Genomic DNA, 26575 nt, shown 5'->3' on the forward strand with positions numbered 1-26575 from the left:
ACTTTGCAAGCTCAGCAGCTCATGGTTTGCATAAAAACTCGCAGTGCTGTTGAGACCTATATCCAGCCACAATATTAGCATTAGAGCGACACTACTGTCCTGAATATAGCTTTGTGAGTGACACAAAGATGCTTGCTTGGCTCTGAAATGGGCAAAATTTGCAGTGGCTCCTTGTGAATAATTTTCAGGGCCCTCAGAGGATGCCCAGAGCTTCTGTGTGCATCCAACTCTGTACACTGGGGTTTTATGAGATTTTAATGAAAAGCAGTGTGGAGGTATCTCTCTTTCTCTGCTGTCGTTAATTGGAAATTAATGTTGATCTGATTTGGCATGTGTTTTGTCCACATGTTTTGGAGGTTACATATTTGGAATTCATTATGTGTTTTGGTTTGTCCCTTAGCATCAACATATAGCAAGATAAAAATCTATAGAAAGTGAAATGTCAGTTGATGATACTTGCTTATTAACACATTTTCTTTTTGGCCTTTTTTTTTAGTTTTACAGGTATTTGAGGATCCATGCTGACATGTAACTAGGAATGTGTGAAAATTTGACAGGTGGGTTATTTATTACTTACCTCGAAGAACAGAATAATGATAGGGTCTGCAATTATGTATATAGAACAGATTTAAAACAGTTTATATACCAATCCTTTTTTTGTTTACTCAGAAGTAAGCCCTACTTAATTCAGTGGCAGTCTTCCCCAAGTAAGTGTACATAGTATTACAGTCATGTAGGCTGATCCTAAGCATGTTTATTCGGCAGTAAGAACGACTTAATTCAGTGAGATTAATCCTCATTAAGAATTGCTTTAGGCTACAATCATATGCCCATTTATCTGGGAGTAAGACCCATTAAATTCAATTCAATATGATTCACTTCTGAGTAGACACACATATTACTAAGTTTTTAGTTTATTTTAGTGACTTTTAAGGCAGTTTTACTTAGCATAATTCAGGCCATATGGCCCTCTGTAATACCATCCTTTAGTGGAAAATGTAATGCTTGATTTGGTACTAAAGCAAATACGTGTGTCTGTTTTAGAAAAGCAGGCTGAATGAATGCCACTTGATTCTCCCCTCCTCTTAAATCACATGGTATCATGGTTGTGAGATTCCTTCTTCAAGTTAGCAAACACAGGCCACAAATTTGAGCTGGACCTGCAGGCCAACCAAAACTTTGTTGTTGCCTGAACCATGTCCATCCCCCAAGGTGTATGGTTTTGTCCTTGACCTTGTGCTGTTCATCTGAAACGCAGCATGTAACTTTTGGCTTTGTGCAAGCTGAGAACAGGGCATTGCTCCTGAACGCCTGCTGCCTTTGACCCTTTAGGCTTGGAGAGGGGTGGGGGACACCTTTTTCCTTTCAACTTTTAAGGTTGGGAGGAGAAGAGCCGGGGGCTTATTGTGCTCGCCAAAGGCCATCTGAACACTAATGATGGCTAGTGGAATTGTGGATTCCTGTATCTTAATCCTTTCATCTCATTGTTGTTTTTACCATGTGATTCCTCAACTCTCTTTTACAAAGTTTTGATGTAATGCAATCAATTGGGATCTAGGTATGTGGCAAAGCACTCACGTACTCCACATTACACTTCTACAAGACAAAGACCGCAAAGGGCATTTGTTCAGTCCACATCTTGCTTGGTTGAACTTATTTGGTGAGCAGAAGAATGGGTATTAACTTCCTCATTCCGTAACAGATTCTGAGAAACGTAACTGTCCATACTTTCCTTTCTTTGACAAGCCTTTATTGCCGTGAAAGGTTCATATTTTGCTAATTATTACTCATTACTCTTATTTTTATCTCTCTCTCTTCTTGAAACCTTTTCAGTTTTGAATACATTGCTTTAAAAAGCTATGAGTACATGCAAAGCAATATGAGAAACTGACCCCGTTAAACTCAATGTTGCCGATTTTGCATATCAGTATTGAAACTAAAAAAAAGCAGACCTGATATCTGGGGAAACTCTGAGTGCATTTTCTGGTGAATTAAGCATTATATAACAGTACAAACAGAAAGGCACCTTTTGGAGCCAAAATCCATCCATCCCCCCACCTCAGTTGTTTAAAGATTAATTTTAATAATTTTAAATGTTGATAACGTTATGAAAATAAATGTCCAAGCCTTCCTTCCTTGAGTATTTGCTAGTAAATATTTTCCACACCTTTTCCTGTTTCTCTTCAGTTTGTATAGCTTTCAAATCATACAAGCTACTGGTTCCTCTCTATTCAGCACTGGTTAGGCCTCATCTTGAGTACTGCATCCAGTTCTGGGCACCACACTTCAAGAAGAATGCAGACAAGCTAGAGGGGGTTCAGAGGAGGGCAATGAGGATGATCAGGGGTGTGGAAACAAAGCCCTATGAGGAGAAACTGAAAGAACTGGTCATGTTTAACCTTGAGAAGAGAAGACTGAGGGGAGACATGGTTACACTCTTCAAGTACTGGAAAGGTTGTCACACAGAGGAGGGCCAAGGTCTCTTGATCATCCCAGAGTGCAGGACATGGAATAATGGGCTGAAGTTACTGGCTGAACATCAGGTTAATGGTAGCCATTATTAAAATGACAACTATTTTAGAGGCTGTTCCATATATGTCATCTCCATTGTGGTCAACATTGTTTCAAATGGGTAGAAGTTTCTGTAATGAACACAAAATGAGAAAGAGGCTCTTATCAAAATGACAAGTTGGTTGGTTTTCTGTTTATTTACTTAGATTGTGCTTAGAGTAGATAATGGCTGGAGGTTAAAAATGTAGCAACATTCATATTTTTATACAAATCTTGTGTTATCTTCAGCAAGCATTTTATGCCCATATTAAACAGTTAAATCAGGGTTCCCCAACATGATGCTTTCCATATGTTTTGGATTTCAGCCCCAGCCAGCATAAGTAATGGTCAGGGATGATGGGAGTTGTAATCTAAAACATCTGGAGGGTACATGGTTGTGGAAGGCTGAGTTAAACTAACTGCAGTACATTGATTTTCATTCACTCTGATATATTATTTCCTTTGTATGTCTTTTTTAACAGACCGGTGGCATGTTGGAGATAAATGCCTTGCTCCTCTTCATGAAAATGGGAAGCTTTGTGACGCTACAATAACTTCCTTTGAAACAGATGAGAATGGGAATTTTTTTGCAGTTGTTTCTTTTGCGGGATCTCAAGAGAAGAAAATATTAGTAACAAAACTTTGTAGAATCAGAACTAGTAAGGATGCACAGAAGAACTTAATATTTGATGATGAAGATTTGGAGAAACCTTATTTTCCTGACAGAAGGCTTCCTTCGCCTGCAGTTGCCTTTGAGTTATCCAAGGATGGAGATCAGATCCCTTATACAATTAACAGATACCTACGTGATTATCAAAGGGAAGGGGCCCAGTTTTTATATGGACACTACATTCGTAAAAGTGGATGTATTCTTGGAGATGACATGGGCCTTGGGAAAACAATACAGGTATTCCCCCTCCTTTTTTCTTCTTAAGGGCCAAAATGTATTAATTTCTGGACCAGAGTAAAAAATTTGCTGATTTATATATTTAGAAAATGGGGCGGGAGGAATGTGTGAAATGGCAGGTATGCAGGGGTGACTTTTCTTTTTCCTGATTGTTTGATTCCCACCCCCATTGTTTCCAGTGGCGGGGGGATTCATTATACTAGCTCCAGGCTGGTGAAGAGGGGCCCCTAATCCCAGGCTTCTCGAGTGAACAAAAGGGCTTTGGATCCAGCAGATCCAAGCCTGCCTCCATTCTGTCCCATCTCCACATTTGAAACACCTTATTTTGAGGTCTTGCATAAGCTTCTGTCCACGGAAGCACTGCTGGTGGTAGATCTCCACCTGCGGAACTTTCTGCAGGCATAATTGGGGCCTCAGGGACAGACATTACACCCTACTGCTGGAGCTACCCCCTTGCAGCCAGTGGTCTGGCCCAAATGATTTAGATACTATTCAGATATTACATGATCTATATAGGTTTTCCAGTGGTTGGTTGGATCAAAATCTCTTGATTTTGGGGATTTGAATAAGAGTCTCAAAAATCTAACCCAGTAACCTTATATACAGTTACGCTTCAGTTTCACAAATAAAAGCGTGTATGGTTATTGGGTTATATTTTACTAGAGTAAAAAAGGTTTAAATCATTCACTGACTTTTAATAAAAATAGCTTACTAAAGTTTCTGTATTGCATTCATTCGCTGTTATTCATTGTCCTTTATATGAAAGCCAAAGGGTTAGCTCAGATGTAATGCCAAAGCATGGTGTGAAGCTATGTGAACTAGCAGGTACGGAGGCCTAGCCGATCACATGCTTGTCCCTTCCCCTTGCAGATAACAATTCCTCTACCTCCTTTCCTGCTTTGAGGCCATAGATTACAACTTCCTCCAAACTAGCAAACCAGAATTCCAAACCAGGATATGATCAAAGAGAAAAGGAGCTTCAGGTTTGCATACTTCCCACTTCCTACACACTTGACAGTTTCCCCATTTTTCCTGGTTTATTTATTTATTTATTACATTTATATACTGCCCCACAGCCGAAGCTCTCTGGGCAGTTCACAAAAGCTAAAAACAGTAAACATTAAAAGTATACAAAATTTAAAAACCATCAGAGACGTAAAGACAACAGTATAAAAACAGCAGCATCCATTTATTATGGTTTGAGTTAAGCTGTTTGCCAGTTCAGCCAAAATGCCAAATTGTGGTTTGTCTCAAAACAGGAAAGGGAGACAATTGCCAAGTGCAAATTGGCAATGGGAGCTCATGTGAGCAGGACCATCCTTAACTGCTCTTTCATGTTGCATCATACTATGGCTGCGTTCGAAGCCAATAGTGGGGTAATAATCAACTCCACTGTTGTTTAGGGGTTGCTCCCCAGATGACGTGATAATAATCAACCATGGTGTGGATTAGAGTCAGCGTTGAGTTGACTATGTGTTGAGTCACTCATCCCCCACCCTCTTTCCCTCCCAGTCTTCCCGCTGGTATTCCATTAGCCATTACTGCTGCCTGGACTAGAGTGGCTGCCACCACTTTGACCGCTCTTTCATTGCAACTTAGTGACTGATGAAAATAACCAACAGTGACCAAGGAAATAACCAACGGTGCCCTCCACACAACACAATACCAACTGTGGTTCAAATAGCCAGCTCTGCACAGCCTTGGTTCTTTGCATGGATTATTTTGGCCAAATAAGCAATAGTTGGTTAAAAAAAAAATCCCTCCACACAACATGATAACCCATGGTGGGTTAAATAATCAGCTGTCAACTATTTAACCATTGGTTATCATGTTGTATGAACCCAGTTTCTGTTTTAAGGCTTTCATCTGTACTATCTCAGTAACTGAGTTCTCATGAAAAATACTTCATTAATACGACTTCAGTCTCATAAGGGGGACATTCACTGATTACACTTAAAGATTTTTGTGAAATGGTATGTACAAGAAACGGGAGAGGAACTCAGTAAAAAACATCAATCTTTAATATGGAGTAAATCCTAAACTGCTTTGTTTTTTTTTAAAAAAAATGCCATACAGTTTAAGCCAATCTTAACCTTGCTTTGTTTTTGTAAATCTCAAGATTTGGGTGAACTTAATGAGAACATTTTGTAGAAAATTATTTTGATTTGTTTGGGTTCTTGATTTTGAGTTTCTAAGCGGCTGCTTGGATGATTATTTTAATAGAAAAGCAGGATATAAATACTAACTAAACTGAGAGAGCAATCCTATTCCCCCACCCCCTGCCAGACAGCATCTGAAGGGGGCACAGTATAGTTTGGTTTCCTGGCTCTGAGTTTGCCCCCTCCCCTTCTTTCTCATAGCCAGCATGAAGAGAACTGCGCAGGCTACTTCTCTGGACATGGAAAATGGAGATGGGGGAAACTGGATGTTCCTGGGGGACTGGAGGAGAGCAAGGTGGCTGCCATATACTGTATCCTATGGCTGCCCTAGCCTCCTTTTCTCCCCGTCCTGGGCGAAATTCCCAGTCTATTGGAAATTCAGGGCGGCTAGAGCGTGGAACCACCGCTCTCCTCTCACCCTTGCATTGGATACTCGGCAGCCTCTGAGTTCGGAGGCTGCTGACTATCTGGATTGACTTGTACCCTAAATTTAGTAAATCACAGTCCATATTTTGCCAGTTTTCCTCTCTTCAGTGGTGAGGTCTAGAAACTTAAAATGGGAAAGTTGGGTATCCCTCTTTATTCTTGCATGAATACTGGCCTTTTTGCCCTGCCCATTATACTAGAAGGTAGACAATTGGTGAGATTGGAGTAAGGTCTTTTATTTTCCAGAGTTACCACAAGCTGGGAAATATCCAAGAAGACGATGGAGGATACACGGTCTATGCTTCCTTTTAGAAACAAGACTGATTTCCACTTGTCTTTTTATATTGCCTGTTGGGAAATTTTATTACACTCTTTCCCAGACATTGGTGTATAGCATACATTGCTAAATGACAGTATGTGAGGAAAGATAGCCTGTAAAAATGCTTTCTTGTCAGCATGGGGAAGGACACATATAACATTCCAAGGATGAAATAGTACTCTACTCTGTGAGAAATCCCGAGATTAAAGAGAATATTTATTCAGATTGTTTTTCATTTTATTCTATAGTTTCATTCCATAACTTATCGCTCTATCTTTTTCTAAAGTTCCCATGTGTGGTTTGCCACCTATTTTACGTGATAGTGTGCTTGATAACAGGACTCACATTACAAACATCATTTTCCAGAAAGGCTTAAATTACATTGTAAGCTGGAAAAGGGTGATTGAATATTTACCATGACAATTTATTTTTACACATATCTGCATTTTAAACCTGGTAATCTGGTTAAACATTAAACATCTGTTTTAAGGCAGTACTATTTTATAGATGTGATTAAAATACTACTGACTTTTAATGCTACACAAAACTGGGGGCATCAGTGCATGCAGTTAAATTAGCACAATAAAAAAACAGTCCTGCAAACTACATGCTGTTGATGGACTTCTCTTCCTACACGGATCTTTTTTATTGTCTATTGGCAGACTAAGAGGTAACAAAGCCACTCTGATGTCTCAAAAGTGTGGCTAATACAACAAGTTTAGAGACAAGCATGCAAAAAGCGTAAAAGTGTCCTATCTAGATTATTTAGACTACACACACACCTATCTAGATTATTTAGAACTGTTGTAGACCACACACACACAATAATTGCTTCTGTGCCCCAGTGTGGCAATTTGGGTTTTTAAAAAAAATCTAGATTATGGGTGGGGAACCTGGGGCCAACTGTTTGCCTCTATCTCAGCTCTTCTTGAAATTAGGCTTTTAAGAAGGCTCCATTTGCAGTAGTGGAGGCTTTCTAAAAGCCTAATTTTAGTGAGAAGGGTCATTTTTTAAGGGAGGGTCATAGTGCCCAGAGAGTGGAGGGAGTCCCCTTCTTAGTAGCGATCCCACTATTTGAAAATGCTCCCTACACATGCATGCGCACAGACACACAACAATTGACAACTCTGTTCATTGGCCTATGGGTTCCATTTTGCTTCAGAGCTCCATTTTGTCCTTTATGCTGTTCAGTATTTACACAAAATTGCTAGGTGAAGTCATCTGGAAATTTGGACTGAGGAGTCAACAGTATCCTGAGGTCACCCTGCTTATCTGTCATTCACAACAATTTCTTGAGAGCAAGTGGAAACCCTAAACTAGTATACACTAGTTGTTGGGCAACATGGATGGGAGGGTGCTGTTGCATCATGTCCTGCTTGTGGGTCCCTGGTCAACAGCTGTTTGGCAACTGTGCGAACAGAGTGCTGGACTAGATGGGGCCTTGGTCTGATCCACCATGGCTCTTAAGTTCTTAAACTGTTGCTTGTCAGCTGTAAAGGACAAGTAATAGTCCTCATTGTAGGGTTATTCTCTCTGCCCTGGAATTATCTGGTAACCGTTAGCATACGCAGAGCCTTCAATCTTCCAGAGCAGATATTGGCCGCTTCTAGACCCATCAAATAATTTCAGAGCAGAGATACGCCCAATCAGAACTTCGAACGTCTGCAGAATTATCCTACCGTTTTGTGTGTGTGTGGTGTGTTTAATTGAAAACCTCTCAATAGGAAACATGGGGTGATGGGGTGGGGTAGTTTTGAGAATTTATATTGACATCTGTGGCTAACTAATTAGAAATTGCCACAGCGCTCTCCCTCCCTGTTCTGTTCTCCTCCAAGGGCAGTGTTTTGGGGAGGGAATGCCAATTTGTCCTTGGCTTCCGTGCTGATTGTGGTTTTCAGTTTCGGTCACAGAGAGATTTCTTTTCTTCGCACACACAGTGCAAAATGAGATCAGGGGGCATTTGTTTGCAAAGTGAGATTTGGAGATGGAGAGGGAGATCTACAAGATCTTCTGTTGCATCATTTGCAAAGCGAGATGACTGTTTCTTTGCAGAGAGAGAGGGACCTGCTTTGCTTTGTTCATTTCATCTGTTCCACCCCCAGCGTGTGAGCGTCTGTCCAAAAATCTTAAGGAATCCTTTTAAAAAGCCTTTTCTTTGACTTGTTCCTTCAAATATTCATTTAAGTCCATTCAACGCAGGTGTGTGTGTGTGTGTCCTTTAACTTAAAAATCAGAACAAAAGAAGCCATTTCAAATGAAATCCTTTTGGAAATACAGCCTGACTGTTCTCTTAAAGCTTTTTTCCTCCAATGAGCCTGCCCATCCTGCCTTGCAGGGTGGGGTTGCGCGATGATGATGATGATAATTTCCCCTTAATGGTTTGACGTGCTATAGCTCTCCTTCCTCTTAGTTGAGCACTTGGCTTCAAAGTTACAAGTGTCTTCTTGTTCTTGTATGTTTGTGTATTTTAGGGTTGTGCCATGCACATAAGCAGTACATAATTAATAAAGCACACTTTGATAACATTCCATCATGAGGCATGGGAAACACTGCTGCTTTTGGTTCTGGCCATGGGGTGGAGAGAGAGAGTGCTGCAGGACTGGTTGGTTGCTTGTTTCTGCTCGGACTCCTAGAAGTCAGCCACAGTGTGAAAGTGCTGCTGTGCTGGCATCGTGAGTCTACACCTGAGTCAGGCAGGCTCTTTATTATTTCAGTTAAACTATTACTCCTATTGGATGGCTGGGCTTCCAGTGCAGGGGGTGTGTCATCGTTGTCCTCCTCCTACAATGTGCCCGACCGACAGTGGGGGAGGGGTGCTGCTTCTTTCTCCTTGTCCTGTAAGCCTCCTGTCCTCTCTGAGGTTGGGCAAGCTGTGTGCTGCTGTAGTGGCATTTATTAATATATTCATTTATTTATTATTGTGCCAAGTGCTTTCCAACTTCTTCGTTTCCCTCTCCCTCGCCATACAGTTCAAGGCACAAGAGGTGCCTGAGAGAGGACATTTGAGTTTGGACTTTAAAAATTCCCTAAAAATCACTGCAAGCAGGGATCTGCTCTAAACTGGGCTTGCCTAAAACCCTCTTTAAAAGCACCAATTTTCATGTGTTTATCTTTAAAACCGAGGGAGCTGTGAGCATTTCTGTTAATTCCCATTGATGAGAACATACTGGTTACCCAAAAAGATAACGATGTCAGTGCCAGGCGGGCCTTGTCAGGGAGATTGTTCCACAATTGGGGGGCCACCACAGAAAAGGCCTTCTCTCTTGTTGCCATCCTCCGAGCTTCCCTCGGAGTAGGCACCCAGAAGAAGACCTTGGATGTTGAGCACAGTGTATGGGTAGGTTCATGCAGTGTAGATTCTAACTTGACCCTCAGGCTGAAAGAGATCCCCCACCCCTAATATAAGGGTTCTGAGAAGACGAACCTTAGCGATATGCTCTTGCCATTTCTTGCGAATCTTGCCTGTTTGCTCAAAGTGCCCTTTCGCCAGTGTGCCCATCGTTACTTTCCTCTTTTATGGGCACTCTAAGTTCTTTTGGCATAAGGAGTAATGTCATGCAGCCCTATTTTGTGTCCCTTCCTATATAAGTTCAGAGTTTCCATGCTGAGCCTTATTCTGAATGTTCTCTTTCACCTTCTCTTTCTCAACGCTGTTTTTCCCTAGGTTATTTCATTTCTAGCTGCTCTGCTTCATAAAAAGGGGACGCGTGCAGATATCGAAAATAACATGCCTGAATTTTTGCGAAGGACAATGAAAAAAGAAATGCCATCAGTTCTGAAAAAAGTAAGCTTTTAATTTACACACATTTCTCTCCAGGGATCTTGAAAATGCTGTAAAATTCATTTGTAAATAGGATGCAGCCCCTGTTATTATTGCTGGACCCTGTGTTGGCCCTTCCATTAACTTAGGGGTCCTTAAATTTGCCTGGAAAATGTTTTGCTTCTCTATGCACCTGGTAAAGCTTGAGGGTTATTGCGTTGTGCGGACTTGGTGAATGTAGGTTCTGCAAGGGTTAAACAACCCTCACTTAACCTATGGTCTGTTTTAGGGTAATGTGAGGGTTATTTAACCCTTGCATAATCCTTGCTTGATGGGTTCACAAGACATGCCAACCCCCGAGTAGGGTTTGAATGTGCAATTTGGCACCTGTGGATGCCATGGCTTGTCATAGAATAACCCATGATGAGCGGCAGCATGTCAACCAAGCCCAGTCAAGCTCAGAAATTGCATATAGAATGTGTCCTTTTTGTTGCTTCTGTTTAGCTTTCAATTTTGCAAATGGAGGCAGTGCTTTGGAGAGTGTCGATTTGGTGTTACATTATGGGCTACTTCCTAATTTCAGTTTCTAGTGTTCTTAAGTAAGCAGTACAATAACTTGTGGAACTAATCATGCTGGAGTTGCAGGAATTGAAACTGGTAGAATATAACAGAAGATAGTGAACCTTATTATTAGTGAAAAAAACTTACTGGGAATGTTAATGGTGTAGGATGGTTTATATGAGCTTTTCTAACCAAGTGCCCTGCAGATGTGTTGGATTACAACCCCAATCATACTTGCTAGTGATGATGGGAGTTGCAGTCTAACTCATCTGAAAGGCACCAACCAGGGTGAAACAGACTGTTTTGCAATGGCATCTTGTGGTTCCTACCATTTTTAACAGTAAATAATTATATCATCTTAACATTTCTTGTATCTAAGATTCTTGGTAGAGACTGCCCTGTGCAATGCATGCCTGAGATTCTGTTTAACCACTTTTGTCAGTTTCACCTTTGTTTTGCCAAATGTTGCAACAATGTATGGGCCACTAAACAACTTTTCAGCTGCCATTTGTAACTCTAGTGGTTTCTTTTAGAATTTATTGTTTTAACCAAGGCATCATTTTTATAACATTTCAGGAGCATTTTAAAATGACACTTAGGCTGCAGTCCTATGCAGACTTTCCTGCAAGTAAGCCCCATTGAACGCGGTGGGACTTACTTCTCAGTGGACATGATTAGGAGTGCACTGTTTTGTTTTTAAAAGTATTGAAAACCACACATTAAGGCAACATGGGACCCACTTTTACAATTCCGAACATGGCGGCAACAACTTTGCTGTGACCCATCTGGACTGATCTTGTGACCTACCAGTTGAATACTGCTGCTCTAAAACACAGTGCAGTTGCTAATAAAAGTAATCATAGACAAACTGTAGACCTGTTTTTCTTTACAAAGAGCAGTTCCATTCCTGTTTCTCTAGAACGAGAGCTATAAAATCTTATGTCAGTGATTAAAATTTAAGGTGATTAATTATGTAGGTAGTTCGCCAAAATGCCCCAGGTGCAGATCTTTTGAGCATTCCATGTCTGGAAATTAGGATTATATACAAGGCATTTTATTATTTTGAAAGGATAGTACAACACAGGAGAATATGAGTTTTGGTAGCTTCTGGGTTTTGTCCAATACATGCTTTTATCTGCTTCAACCGTGCATGTTATAAGTTAAATGCACAATATGCAGAGTAAGTAATACGAGTAGTATTGGTCCCATTGCCATTTAGCTCTCGCCGATCTCTTTCTCTATTTTTTTTTTCAGTTCTCACAAAACTGAACAGTAAATTAGTAAATGAACTTCAGGTGCTGGATGTTGCTGGGCTAAGCGGGGTGGCTCTACAGTTGTAATTCAAAGAAATATTGAGTTTTTGTATGGTACCAAAATGGCTTGCATGCCATACAACTAAGTTGGCTGCAGCATGTTTAGTGCAAAACAAAGGCATTAATGTTATAAGCTGATCTACTAATTACTTACATTGACTTCAGTATACATGTGGGTTGTCAGATTTAGCTGTTTAGGGTGCTGTTGTAGTTGTTGTTTTAGTGAATTTGGGAAAGGTTGTCCCAGATGATGGTTGTTTCTGACTTTCTCCCCCCAAATTTTCCTTAAACATGAAGAAATTATTTTTTTGGCAGTTCCTCCCTCTTTGGAAACAGCTCTGGGTTTCTCTTGCCTTCCTAAGCTGAGATAAGAAGGAACGTTAGCAATGACTGGAAAGGGACTTGTTTGGCCATATATTTGAATTGTTGCCAATATTTATGGCCAAAGGCACAATTCTGGGTCCTCTAGATCAGGGCTGGGCAGAAAGTTTTAGGCTTTAACTCCAACAATTTCTGACCACTGGCCATCCTAGCAGGAGCTTCTTAGAGTTGAAGTCCAAAACTTATGAAGATCTACCTTCTTCTCCCTGATCTAGATGATACTTTTAGCTCTGTAGTCAGATAATTTCTGCCTGTGTTTAATATGCATATTGCTTAAATTGGGTCAGCACCCACCAGTCATGTAATGTTTGTCTGCCAAAGGTTCAATAAGCTTCCTGTTTTTGTTGCCTGGGGAGGCCCCACTACATGGCTGCTGGGCTGCATTTGGTTTGATAAGGTCTCCAGTTGTATAGACCTGTCATAAACATGCTCTGGTGGCTACATTTAAAAAACAAAACTCCCATCGCTATGGTTTCTCTTCTACTTTTTCTGCTCAGGCATTGAAATGGTGTGGGAATTTTGTATTCAGATGCTTTTTGTATTTATTCAACAGCGATATCATATGTTTGTTCTTTTCAGACTTTCCTGATTGTGGCACCCCTTTCTGTGCTGTATAATTGGAAAGATGAATTGGATACCTGGGGCTATTTCAAGGTTATAGTTTTACACGGCAATAAAAAAGACTATGAATTGAATCGCATCAAGCAGGGAAAATGTGAGATTGCACTAACAACATATGAAACACTTCGCCTTTGTCTGGATGAGTTTAACAGGTAACTGAATTCTGTAGTTACTGCTAGTATAGACAGTGGCTTTTTAATATTCTAAAATATGTTTTTACAAACCAGTACTCCTTAGGAAGAATGTCACCCTCTCCTATTGTTCCACAGCATAGAGTGGTCAGCTGTCATTGTAGATGAAGTGCACAGAATCAAGAATCCAAAAGCTCAAATAACTCAGACAATGAAGGCTCTAACATGTAAAATTCGTCTGGGACTTACTGGGACAATTCTGCAGAACAACATGAAGGAACTTTGGTGTGTCATGGACTGGTAAGCAAAATGAAAGTTAGTATTACAAGTTCAGACTGAAAGGTCATAACTGCCATCACATTATTTACCTAATTACACACAAAATATTTCTCATGTACATATAAAATGTATTCTATGCATAGGGCACAAACAAATAAAACCATATTGGAAACCCAAATTGAAGAAGGAGCAGTAGCTACTTGATCCAGATTGTTGTTGTTGTTGTTGTGATGATGATGAAGATGATTAATAGCGCTTTTATCCCACCCTTTAGCCAAAAAAGGCTCTCCAGGCGGGTTACAAAAATATTTCTTAAGACAGTCCCTACCCACAAGATTACAATCTAAGAAATATGATACAAAAGGAAAGGGGATTAGGAGGAAGAAAAAAAGAAGGAGAAGCAAATTCAGGCACTGGATTCTTAGTTTGCAAAGTTCAGCAGCTGCTTCCTTTCCCTCTACCTTTAATAGCCTCATACAGATTTGGCTGCCGCTTCCCTTCCTCTGATGGCCTCAGCAGTGACAATTGGTAGCAGGAGGGAGGGGGCTCTCAGGTGGATCTGGATCCAGGCACGATGGAGAGGTGCCCAGCTGCCACTTCTCTTCCCTCTGATGGCATCATCATCAGCAGATTTTATTGGAATGCCCCTTCTTTAATAGGCTTTTAGAGGAGATAAATTGTAAAACTGTAGTCCTCCTAACAGCAATAGGAGTTGTAACTTCATGTAGTTGTCCATTTCCCATTTCTTTCTAGTAACTATTTTCTTTTCTTCCCGTAGCAAGATATAATCAGATATAAATATCCTAATTTCAATTACCCATTTAGTGCACATAATATTGCATCAATCCACCTGGTAGTTGTATAGTAATGGAGTGGCCTATTTAAGAGGCTCTCCACACAAGTGATTTATGTGGAGAACACTCATAATGGTTCAGTCACGGAAGTTTGTGGGTCGTTTTCATGACATTGTCAACCTCAGATGCCTCTCCCATCATTTTCAAGCTGGATATTTTATAAAAACATGAAAATGCAGTAATAGATGGAAATCACGCTATAAAGCAGCGCCATCTGCTGGCAGAAAAATTTAAATGTATGGAAAGGAAAAAGCAGAAAAGAGGTGGGGGGCACGTGTGCATTGTGGGGAGTGTGTGTATTGTGTTAAAGCCACGAAGACTCCAGAAGTCAAAGCCCCGATAAGGCTGCGGGATTTTTACTAAATGTAAAGAAGCTGTTATAAATGTCTCAACATTAGATTTCCATGAATATGAAAACATGGGCATGAGTCTCAAGGTTAAATACATAACCTTCAATAAATTTATGTGGGAAGAGTCCTTAAAATGAACATATTTGGGAGTGTGTGTGAAGATCTACAGTGCAATCATATGTAGAACTATTCAGAAGTAAACCTGACTTCAGTGAGTCTTAACTCTCAGGTAAATGTGTAAAGGATTGCAGCCTTAGTTTAGCATATGGAATAAACAAATGGTAGATAAACTGGATCTTTGGTTGTAGAATTCTGCGGGATATCTGAATTCAGTTCTTATATTACTGTGTGCATGACACACAAGAAATCTTAGCAGATCGAAGAATGATAATACATCTTCTCCTTTCTTTCTCTCTCTCAGGGCTGTACCAGGGCTTTTGGGTAGTGAAGCAGGCTTCAAGAAGAAATTTTCTGATCCAGTAGAGCATGGCCAGAGGCACACCGCAACTAAAAGAGAGTTAGCCACAGGTCGAAAGTCAATGCAGAGGCTAGCTCAAAAAATGTCTGGCTACTTCTTAAGGCGTACAAAGGCGCTTATTAATGATCAGTTGCCAAAGAAGGAAGACAGAGTGAGAACCATCAGTTACAATTAATTTATTAAATGTGTTCATAACTTTTAATGTGGGTTTTGTGCAATTTATCTAGTAGACATTTTAGACTTAGGATGATTCACTTTGTCCTTGACATATGAGAACGCACATATGCAGTTATTTATGTGTGCAGGAACATGGCTGATGGGGACGATGGGGCACCACTACTAGAATTCCTTCATGTTCACACACCTCTGCAAGTACATAGGGATGGATCTAGAGAAGGATTTGAATGTCTCCTTGACTGTTTAAATTATTTCAGAACAATAATTCTTATCTTTAGAATTGGTGTGAGAGAAAGATCTGTTTATCAAATAACACAGTGTGCTGTGAACTTGAGTTCTTCATGGGTTTGGTGTAGTTCTACAGATGGGAATGCGTAAAGTGCAAGCAGAACCTTTTAGAAGGCTTTGGAAGCTTAGGTGCTCTAGTTCCCTCCGTGCCTTGCATGGGATGAGGGCCCCCGATTTAGTCTCTTCCTGCTCAGTTTCTTTCTGCACTACACTTAATCCTAGCCAAAAGGCCTGAGAAGCAATGGATTTCTTTCTGACTGCAGGAGGAAGGGAGCCCTCCTCTACAGAGATCTTTTAAAGTTATTTTTTGGGACTTTGTTCTTTTTTGGTGACTGGAGAGGTCTTCAAAAACTGTTTTAGTGATTCCATTAAAATTCTTGACTCAGTCTTGGAAGTCAGATATTTTAGATGCCTGAGTCGCAGGTGCTGTCTCTGAAGAGGTAGAACACTGAAATGAGATACGAGCGAAGCCTCTAATGCTGGGGCAGAGGGAGAGAGTACAGTGGCAGGATGTCAGTGCAAAAAATGCCCTCTCCCTGCTTGCCATCAGATGTACATGTGCAGGCGAAGGAACAACTAGGAGGCCCTGATCTGTAGATCTTTGGTAAACCTGAGTCACTAGCGTATGTCCTTGCTATACAAAGTCTGAAAGACTATACAATGGTCTTTCAGTTTTTGCTATGCATTCCCACCATTTCCCATGATTCCTAAAATGCTAGCTGACATGCGGTCTTGGCAGTGGTGGTTCCTGAAAATCTGGAGGACTTACTTGTCCTCTTTCTGATGGACTAAAGCTTTTGAACCAGCCAGGGGGCTTGGTCTTACTTCCACATTCCCATCTCTGGGCATAGTCCTTTTTCCATCCCTCATTAAAGAACACCTAAGAGGTCTTAATAGTATATCTTCTACATGAAAGTCCTCTATCTCCCAATGGTTCATAACCTGTTTTTGATGAATCCCAAATAATCTCAGAATCTGTGACATGTTCTTAATCATCACTGCTCATTTAAGGATGCCAGCCTCTCCTCATCTTATACCAAATTTTACCTGCCTTTGATCAGAGTCAATCACCTTTTTACTGCTTATATGTTCTCACCATTTTTCTTCAGATCCATAATGGGATCTGTCCCTTGTGTTAGTTTTCTTGATGTGAAAATTCTACTTGTTGTCCTGCGAAGTTGCTCTCTTAGCAGTCCTCATATCATCCCCTCCAGAGTGAGTGAACTGATTGGCAGTATCCAACAGGGCACATCCACTAACGTAAATTATGTTGCGCTAGCATAAACTACTCAAGTGGAAGTTGGTGCATTGATTCCCCTAGTAATAGTTTATACTAGTAGTTTATTCTAGTGCAATATAATTTGCGTTAGTGATTGCTCCCCATTGGATACTACTCGTTGACCCTGTTCAGATGACATGCTAAACCACGGTGGTTAGTAAACATTATGGCTTAGTGTGTCAAGTGAACCATGTCTTAGCATGTTGTGTGAACCATTCCTAACCATGGTGCCTACATAACCGCGGTTTAAATGTGCTCACAAACAATTTCCTGCAAAAGGGTTAGCAGCCTAACCATGGCTTACTATGTTGTCTGAACAGACCCATTGTTTTGTACATAGACCCACTTTATTTGTAATTTTTCAAAGGAAAAGTCGTTCTTCTGACAGGTTCTCAATTTAATCAGATTATCTCTCAGTTCCATCTGTCACTAGTTTTGCCATCTCCTACCATCCCAATCTTCCAGATCTAAAGGCAAATAATGTTTGCATTATTTGGATGTTAGACATGCACTAGTGGCTATCCTTTTTATGTGGTTACAACTAGGCCATGTTTAGTAAGATCATTTCTCTTTTCATTTCTTATTGGACGGCCAACAAATGCACTCCTACTTTTACACAACACTATTCTTGCTGGTTGGTGAAAGTATTCTCTCAGTGCTATGTTATGTAAAATGTCCCCTGACTGGATCCAATCTTTTCACATTCCACCAAGTCTATGGCCATCTCAAGTAGCCTTCAATTAAGAGGAAATAATCTTGCTGCCGAGTGGAGGGCCATGGCTACAGTGCAGGGTCATGGCTGTGTGGCATGAAATCATGATCTTCGTGACAACTTTTCACCCATGTAGGCATGCGTAGTAGGGAGCGAGTCAGTGAACTCAATCTTCCAAAGATTTCTAGAGAGTCTGACCTGAGGCCTATTCAGATACATTCCCTTAAGTGTGACTGTACAAAAAACTTATTTGAAGAACAACAGGTAAGCATCTCTTTTTGACATTCATATACAGTTTTCTTAAATATGGAAATGGGCCTACAGAGAAATGATATTTCACATTCAACCGTTCATTTTCTGTTCACAATTTGTAATGACTCACTTAAATAAAATGCGTGGCTCAGTTTGCCTGCTTTTTCTCTTCAATATCCATGCAAAATTTCTGAATGGACTGGAGTTGTATAGATGAATACATCTAAAGACTGCCAAAAGCCTTTTGCTCTTATACCTCCATTTCTTTGATCGGCTCATTGTAAAAAGCGAACTATTTGTTAAAAGGAAAACTCTGTCTGGACTTGGCATCACTATCATGAAAGAAGGCATGCTTTTCGGTTGTCTTGGCTAGGATGTTTTGATGAGCACAAGACTACATTTTAGAGAGCACACAGTCACACACATACTTTTAATAAATATACACATTAGTCTGCTACTCTTCCTTCCTTGTTTATACCTGCTTTTCAGCCAAAGCTTGTAATAATGCAGTCTAAATAGTGTTTTCTAAAGGGAAGATTAACAGAAATGTCACTTGGTTGCCTTTAATCTAGCAGCTTTTATTTTATCCCATTCTTTTGATAATGTGAGTATATGTTCAAGATAGCACTGGATTATTATAGCACAGCATGGTGCTGCTGCTTTGTGGGTGGCCTAAATTCAGAAGGGTTCTTGGGATTTCTGTATCCTGCTGGTTGAGGCTAAAAGATGTCATGGAGATGCCACCCATGGTCTTTGAGAGGAAGGATAAGGTTTGTCATACCACTGTACAGAACCCCTCCCTCCTACGCCAACAATTCAGAATGTCAATCTTAGAAACAGGCTGTTTCTTTTTATTTCCTCTGCCTGTATTAGTGCTCTACAATAGTGCCAGGAAATATCAACTAAGTCTTTCAAGCGACCGAAAATCTTTAGTCTTACAGTTCAGCATTTGAGTCCTTTTCTCTCAATTTCCTGCTCATACTGCCAAAAATTGAGAGTGATTGCTGCAGTTTAACTGTCATATTCTTAACACGTTGTGTTAATTAAATGTAAGATGCTAGCTGGTCATTTTTTATATATATAGTCCTAAAGTCCACCTCTTTATTTTGTAACAGCAACAAAGTAGCCCACTGGTTTATAACAGTTCAGTTCATTTAAAACAGTTCGCCATCTTCTTCTTGTAGTCATCTATAATATTTCAACATTTTAATTTGTGTTGGTTTGTATTTTATCTTGTTCTGTATTTTATCTTGCCAGATGATATACTGTTCTCTGACAGAATTCCAGAGAGCAGTTTATAAGGCCGTATTGGAGACAGAGGATGTAGACTTAGTCCTACGAGCACGTGAATCCTGTAGTTGCAACAGTGGCAACAAAAGGAAGAATTGTTGTTACAAAGTAAGGTGTTTTTGTTTCTTGTTTGTTGTACAAGTTCCATTTTGCAATGTACATCTGTGTCACTCTGCTTCCACACCAGCTTTTTGCTTATGGATCTGGAAAAGGCTATAGACAGTGGGTGGATAATGGGATGGAACCTGCCAATCCTTTTGTCAACCTTTGGGATTCCTTTGGGATTCCCAACACTTTGTGGCAGTTCTGAGTATTCACTTTTCATATTTTTATTTGGATTTAATAAGCACTAAAGTTGAGCTACTCAAAATGTAGTGGACATTAAGAAGCCAAAACATATACATGGACGCAACTCAGACATAATGCCAAGCCATGGCTTGCCAGTTCGGAACATCCTCATGGGCTCTCTCCTCCTCCAAACCATCTCTTATTAGCTGCCTTCTCCACTACCTGTTTTTCACTAACCACAGCTTGCAGTGTTATCCAAATCGACAGACTATGGATAGTACCATACCATCAAAATCATGGTTTGAAATCACAGCTTACATCTTAGTATGGCCATTTCTGCTTTTCATCTAACCCAAATTAGTTCTGGCCCTAATCACTGTGATCTGAAATTGGGATCAATATTTGTAAGTGTCTAGCACCTGAGTATCACCTTATTAATGATTTGCTCCCTTGACAAATATCTTTGTCACAAAATTACATTGAACTCATCTGCTGGCTGATATTTTGCTCATATAACAGTACCCTCAAAATATTTGAGTTGATTGCTATTCATTTACCTGAAGTTAACTATAAAGCAGACTAGTTGGTCACTGTGGAATATGACCCCACCCTTAAAGGAATAGTGAATGTTTTAAGGTGTGCTCTTAGAACTTACATGACTGAATCCTAGTAGATGCTGTTTTGCTATCAGTACTCTCATAAGATCCATAAAATGCATAAACTTATTTTTGTCATGTTTATCTCACCGGAACTACCACAACGTAAATGGTCAGTGAATCATCACCTACAAATCAGCCAGGCATGGCCACGAAAGTAGTTATTTGATGCAGTTGTTGATATCATGCTCATGCACTGGAAAGCTATTGGATGAGACTCCTTGAGTTGTTTCAGGTTAAATATGTTTTAAATATGTGAAAAATAATAACAGCTTGAATCCTAAGTATATGTATTTGGCATGAATTCTCTTGGAAGTAGTTCTAAGTGATCATAACCTAACCTGCTGTACAGAAAGCAAGCAAGGTTAACAGCTGTGAGAGATGGGGCACAATCCAGAGAAGACTGAAGTGCTGTTTGGTGTATTGTCCTCTCTCAAGCACTGAGAAAGTTGCTTAGTTTCTGTTGGCATGTCCTATGCACATGCAGGAGGAGCCAGCAGGTTAGAGTGGCTGACTGGCTGCAGGAAGAAAGGATAAGTATCATAACAATCAGGGAAACTAAGAAACCCCAAGGAACAGTGGGTGCTGCTGCTGCCAATAGGACCGACAAGCCTCAGAACATATGGGAGTAAATGAGAGGCCTGTGCTCTGCAGAGTGCATAGAAAAAATGGCACTAAATCCCAGGGACAGGAAGCAATGTCTACAGGGCATTTGTCAGTGCACTTGTTTAACATTAAGAGACATACATGTACACCAGAGACGAGGAACCGTTTTCAGGCTGGAGACTGAATTGGTTCTGGGCAAGCATATGCCATGGGCTGCACCTCATTGCTGGCATGTGGCCCAAATGTGATTTCCAAGACTCCATTCATTCTCATTCTCGTTCTCTCTCTCCCCCCACCCATCTCCCTCCCTGTTGAGGCAACACACTAAGCCATGGTGGTTAAGCCTTTTGAGCTAAACATTATGGCTTTCGTTTGTCATGTAAACCATGACTTAGCATGTCATGTGAACCATTCCTAACCAGGGTGGCTACATAACCAAACATGCTCACTAACCATTTGCTGCAAAATGGTTAGCTGCTTAACCGTGACTTAGCATGTTGCCTGAACAGGCCCTATCTGTCTCATACACACTACACTGCAATCAGGCTTTAAAAAAGTCTCCATTGGTGGCAACTGAGTTTTTTAAAAAGCCTGATTGCAGCAGGGAGGGGGTGATTTTTCATGGGAGGGATGTCAGAGGGTAGAGTTAGCCTTCCCCTCCTAAGCAGTGTTCTCCCCCATCCTACACACACACACACACACACACACACACACCATACACACAATGCCCCCATGCTGTAGTTAAGCTTGTAAAAAGCCTCCATTGCCACTAATGGCGGCTTGTGTAAAGCCTCACTTATTTATTTTATTTATTATTGCATTTATATCTCACCTTTTTTCCTCCAAGGAACCCAAGATGGTGTACGTAATCCTCCTCTCCACTTTATACTCACAACAACAATAACAACCCTGTGAGGTGGGTTGGGCTGAGAATGTGTGACTGGCCCAAAGTCACCCAGTGAGTTTCCATGGTTGAGTGGGGACTAGAACCCATGTCTCCCGATTCCCAGTCCGACACTTTAGCCACTACATCACACTTGCAGCATGAGAGGGAGGAGAGGAAATCCCTTATCTCTGATTGGATCAGAGATAAGGACAGGGGCTGGATGGGGACCTTTATATCCCCTGATTTAAGCCATATTGTCATGTCTGGCTATACAAATCAAGTATCCAGAAACTTAAACAAATACTTAAACAAATCAAAGGACACCCAATCAGTTCTCCAGTTTTTCAACAGACAATGGTTAATTCTTTGGGGGTGGGTGGGATGGTGGCTGGAAAGAATGGGATCTGTGTTACAGGTTTGTATTGACCCAAGGAAATTATGCTTGGGCACTGCTCCTGCACAACTAGTGCCCCGCCCTGCCATTATGGAATGATCTCAACAAGGCTCACCTAGTGCCAACATTACCTTTTCAGTGCCAGGATAAAACCTTTCACTTCTCTCAGGATGATGATGATGATGTTGATGATGATTGCATTTGTATACCGCTCCATAGCCAAGGCTGCAGATGATGAATTTTTAATCATGTCCTGGGTTTGTCCTATGGTTGATAGTTTAAAATTGTTTTAGATATGTGTGTTCTAACTGTATGTATCCTGTTTATGTGTTTTTAGGTAAATGGTTTTACACTTTGCATAATGTATTTTTTAATGGTTTTTAATCTTTGTAAACCACCCAGAGAGCTTTGGTGATGTTGTGGTGTAGAAATGTAAATAATCATAATAATTATGGGAAACTTTGTAGTTCCCATTTGTTTAATGGGTCTGGAGTACATATGGAAAATGTTCCCAGTCAATTCCATCCAAGATATGTTTACATGAAAAGTTTATTAGAACATTGCCAGTGTTGCATGGCGTTGTAGTTTTTACTGCATGCCCTTATGTGAAGCCTGGTCTACCCATGCAATAGAATGAAATGGCAGAGTGGATGGCACCACTTCACTTCTTGCAAGTAAAACCAAAACGAAACTAACCCAACAGAGATAAAGGTTCAAACCTCATCCACTTCCTGATGTGCTAGGTTTCTGCTTAGAATCTTTTTAATGCATGAGAGCATTGAAATGAATTATTTATTAAATAATTATAATTTATTTAATTAATTGGTTGTTACATAATTTCTGTTGTGTATGCAGCACACAACATACAGTCTGAATGTGTGTAATAGAGAGGTGAATTTCAGCAATTTAGGACGCAATCCGATCTTGAAAATTGGCAGCCTCCAAAGTCGAACGCTCCCGAGTATCGTAATGCAGGGTGGCCGGAGCACAGAGGTGATTCTTGCCCCCATGTTCTGGTTGCCCTGCATTTTTTTGCTAGATGAGCAGTTTCTCCCACTTTGGAGTGGGAGAGAAGGAGGCTGGGGTGAGCCTAGGAAGCTGTGTAAGGCAGCTTCCCCGGTTTCCTCCCCTCCTGGGGCTGCCCCCTTTTTCTCCATCTCCATGCTCACGGAGAGGTAGCTGCCACAGTTCTCTCCACATTGGATATGAAGGGGAAGGGGAGTAGGTGATGGTGGGGGGAGTCTGGTTTACTGGCTCCACAGCCAGAGCTCTGTCTCTGACTTTGGAGCCAATAAACTCAACAATCCTCCCCCCGCCAGGGACAATGTCTAGGTGCCCTAGGATTGCTCCTGTATTTAATTTTTTAAAAAGTAAAGGTGATTGGCATCATGTAGGCTTTAGATTAAGGCCAGGGTGGCAATTGTTTATAACTTTAAAAGTACTGGTTTTTAAAGTACCCTTTCTAATTTCTGGAGGTTCTCATTTAAGTTGTTTACTCTTGCAAAGAATCTCGAATAATTATGTACAGAAAGGTGCATAATTATCCATGGATATATAATCTGTAATCGGGGTTGAAAGAATTCAGTGCTTGAATGAAAACAAGAAATGTGGGCCTTCTATCTTATGCTTTTTGTGTGTGTGTGAGGTTGGGGGATCAATACTGCAGTGATCTAAATTGCTATAATACATTTTCATTTGGTTTTCTGATTTGTAAGGTTATAGGGACCAGAATGTCATGGTGCATGTACCATGAATTTAAGAAGACTGAACATTTCTAGTACCATAGAATTCAAGCTTTTCTCCCTTATCCAGAAACATACTTCATTTAGAAAAAAGGAATCAAAGCTATAGATTCTGTTACAGGTATATTACCTATCTCAGGTCAAATGGCTCTTAAGCTGTGATTTTTTCAAAGTCTAATTATTTCTATTTCTACAGACAAATGCTCATGGTGAAACGATGAAGGCGCTGTACTTCAGTTACTTGGCAGTCCTTCGTAAGATTGCTAATCACGCTGCACTGTTACAAACAGACAGTGCTAGCAAACAGCAGGTTAGTTTCCTTGAGTCTTCATGGCCAGCAGTGTTTTGAAGGAGACGATGAAACACCTTACTGGCAAATTCCACTTTCTTTCAAATGCTGATTACAAAAATGCCAAAATATATCCTACTTCCATCATTTCTTTTTCATGATTTATTTTTTATTTCAGGAGGCCCACATCACAAGAGTCTGCAGTCAAGTGTTTTCAAAATTTCCTGATTTTGCGCAACTTAGCAAAGATGCAGCCTTTGAAACTATTTCTGATCCAAAGTATAGTGGGAAGATGAAGGTAAATAAAGAGGAAGGTGGAGTATGTCTTGTGTAGCAAACAATTATTGGAATGATCTTTTGTTTAACATAACTTTTTAAGATAAATTTCCACCACAACGTAATTCCAAGATTATTATTGCCATTACGAAATGGCAACGACACCAATTGTTTTGGTGTCCCATAGAGTACTTTTCTTTTTTAGAAACTATTTGTGAAAGAAATTATGATGTAACACCATACTCCCCAGCTGTTGATCCTTTCCTTGCATGGGAGGATCAAAAGCATATCGTAGCTCCTATGGTACGGCTGGCTCTCCTGTTGAAACCCTGGTTGACCTGTGGAATGCAGAAATGACCCGGGCGGTTGACAGGATTCCTCCCGAGTGCCCTCTCTTGAGTAGAGCTCGTACGGCTCCGTGGTATACCCCAGAGCTGAGAGCGATGAAACAAAATAGGAGACGGCTAGAGGACAGATGGAGGCGAGCTCCAGATGGATGTAATCAACTCCTGATAAGTGCATATAATACAACATATTCAAAGGCAGCAAGGGCAGCAAAAAAACAGTATCTTGCGGCCACTATTACTTCATCAATCTGCCGCCCAGCGGAACTTTTCAGAGTTGTTCGGGGGCTATTAGATGCTGGCCCCAAGGACATTGTAGAACTCTCTGAGGGCCGCTGTAATGAATTTGCCAGGCACTTCCAGGACAAAATCTCTGACATCCGTCGGACTTAACATCCAGTGTTATAGCAGTTGAATCTAGTGAGGTGTCCAGAGCTCAGGCTTGTCCTCTAATCTTGGATGAGTTTCAGTTTGTACAGCTCGAGGATGTGGACAAGGTGCTTGGACAGGTCCGTGCGACCACCTCTGTACTGGATCCTTGCCCCTCTTGGCTAATAAAAGCTAGCAGGGATGGAACAGCTGGCTGGGCCAAGGAGGTGATTAATGCCTCTCTACGAGAGGGAGTGGTCCCAGACCGTCTGAAAGAGGCTGTAATGAGACCACTCCTGAAGAAAACTTCCTTGGACCCGGAAAATTTTAGTAACTACAGGCCGGTAGCAAATGTTCCATTCCTGGGCAAGGTCCTTGAGCGGGTGGTGGCGGGCCAGCTCCAGACACTCTTGGATGAGACTGATTATCTGGATCCATTTCAGTCGGGCTTCAGGCCTGATTTTGGCACAGAAACAGCCTTGGTCGCCCTGTATGATGATCTATGTCGGGAGAAAGACAGGAGAGGGAGTGTGACTCCCTCCTCGACCTCTCAGCGGCTTTCGATACCATTGACCATGGTATCCTTCTGGGATGACTCGCTGAGCTGGGAGTGGGAGGTACTGCTCTGCAGTGGTTCCGCTCTTATTTGGTGGGTCAGATACAGAAGGTGGTGCTTGGGGAACATTACTCAGCCCTGTGGACTCTCAAGTATGGGGTCCCGCAGGGGTCAGTTTTGTCCCCCATTTTGTTTAAAATTTACATGAAGCCGCTGGGTGCGGTCATCCGGAGCTTTGGAGTGTGCTGTCATCAGTATGCTGACGACACGCAGCTCTATTTCTCCTTTTCATCTTCAGCAGGAGAGGCGACAATGGACTGGATGAGGGCTAATAAACTGAGACTCAATCCAGACAAGACTGAGATGCTGTTAGTAGGTGATTCCGCTGACAGGATGGGGGGTGTTCTACCAGTTCTGGATGGGATTGCACTCACCATGAAGGAGCAGGTTCGTAGCTTGGGGGTTCTTTTAGACCCATCATTGTCACTTGAGGCTCAGGTGACCTCAGTGGCACGGAGTGCCTTCTACAAACTCCGGTTGGTGGCACAGCTACACCCCTATCTAGACAGGGATAACCTGGCTTCAGTTGTCCATGCTCTGGTAACCTCCAAGTTAGATTACTGCAATGCTTTGAAGACGGTTCAGAAGCTGCAGCTCGTGCAAAATGCAGTGGCCAGATTGATTTCGGGAGCCAGAAGGTTTGGCCATATAACACCTGCTCTGGTCCGCTTGCACTGGCTGCCTGTATGTTTCCGAGCCCAATTCAAGGTGCTGGTTTTGACCTATAAAGCCTTACACGGCTTGGGACCACAGTACCTGACGGAACGCCTCTCCCGACGTGAATATACCCGGTCACTACGTTCAACATCTAAGGTCCTCCTCCAGGTGCCTACTCCGAGAGAGGCTCGGAGTGTGGCAACGAGGGATAGGGCCTTTTCGGTGGTGGCCCCCAAACTATGGAATAATCTCCCTGATGAGGCTCGCCTGGCACCAACGCTGCTATCTTTCCGGCACCAGGTTAAAACTTTCCTCTTTGCCCAGGCATATGGCAGCACATCCTAATTACCCACATGTTTTGTTTT

General features: G+C 41.3%; 1 protein-coding gene across 1 annotated transcript in view; it reads left to right on the forward strand.

Annotated features, from left to right (window-relative positions):
- Positions 1 to 495: 495 nt before the first annotated feature.
- The window catches only part of ERCC6L2 (ERCC excision repair 6 like 2), a 57069-nt gene continuing 30989 nt past the window's right edge, over positions 496 to 26575 (forward strand). Inside the window, exons 1-9 of the mRNA XM_063129423.1 lie at positions 496 to 557; positions 3033 to 3457; positions 10026 to 10145; positions 12956 to 13149; positions 13267 to 13428; positions 15033 to 15240; positions 19055 to 19195; positions 23856 to 23969; positions 24127 to 24246. Coding sequence (XP_062985493.1) covers positions 539 to 557; positions 3033 to 3457; positions 10026 to 10145; positions 12956 to 13149; positions 13267 to 13428; positions 15033 to 15240; positions 19055 to 19195; positions 23856 to 23969; positions 24127 to 24246 — 1503 coding nt within the window. The 5' untranslated portion in view covers positions 496 to 538. The remainder of the gene's footprint in view (positions 558 to 3032; positions 3458 to 10025; positions 10146 to 12955; positions 13150 to 13266; positions 13429 to 15032; positions 15241 to 19054; positions 19196 to 23855; positions 23970 to 24126; positions 24247 to 26575) is intronic.

The sequence above is a fragment of the Elgaria multicarinata genome, chromosome 6 (genome assembly GCF_023053635.1).
Source record: "Elgaria multicarinata webbii isolate HBS135686 ecotype San Diego chromosome 6, rElgMul1.1.pri, whole genome shotgun sequence".
NCBI lineage: Eukaryota > Metazoa > Chordata > Lepidosauria > Squamata > Anguidae > Elgaria > Elgaria multicarinata.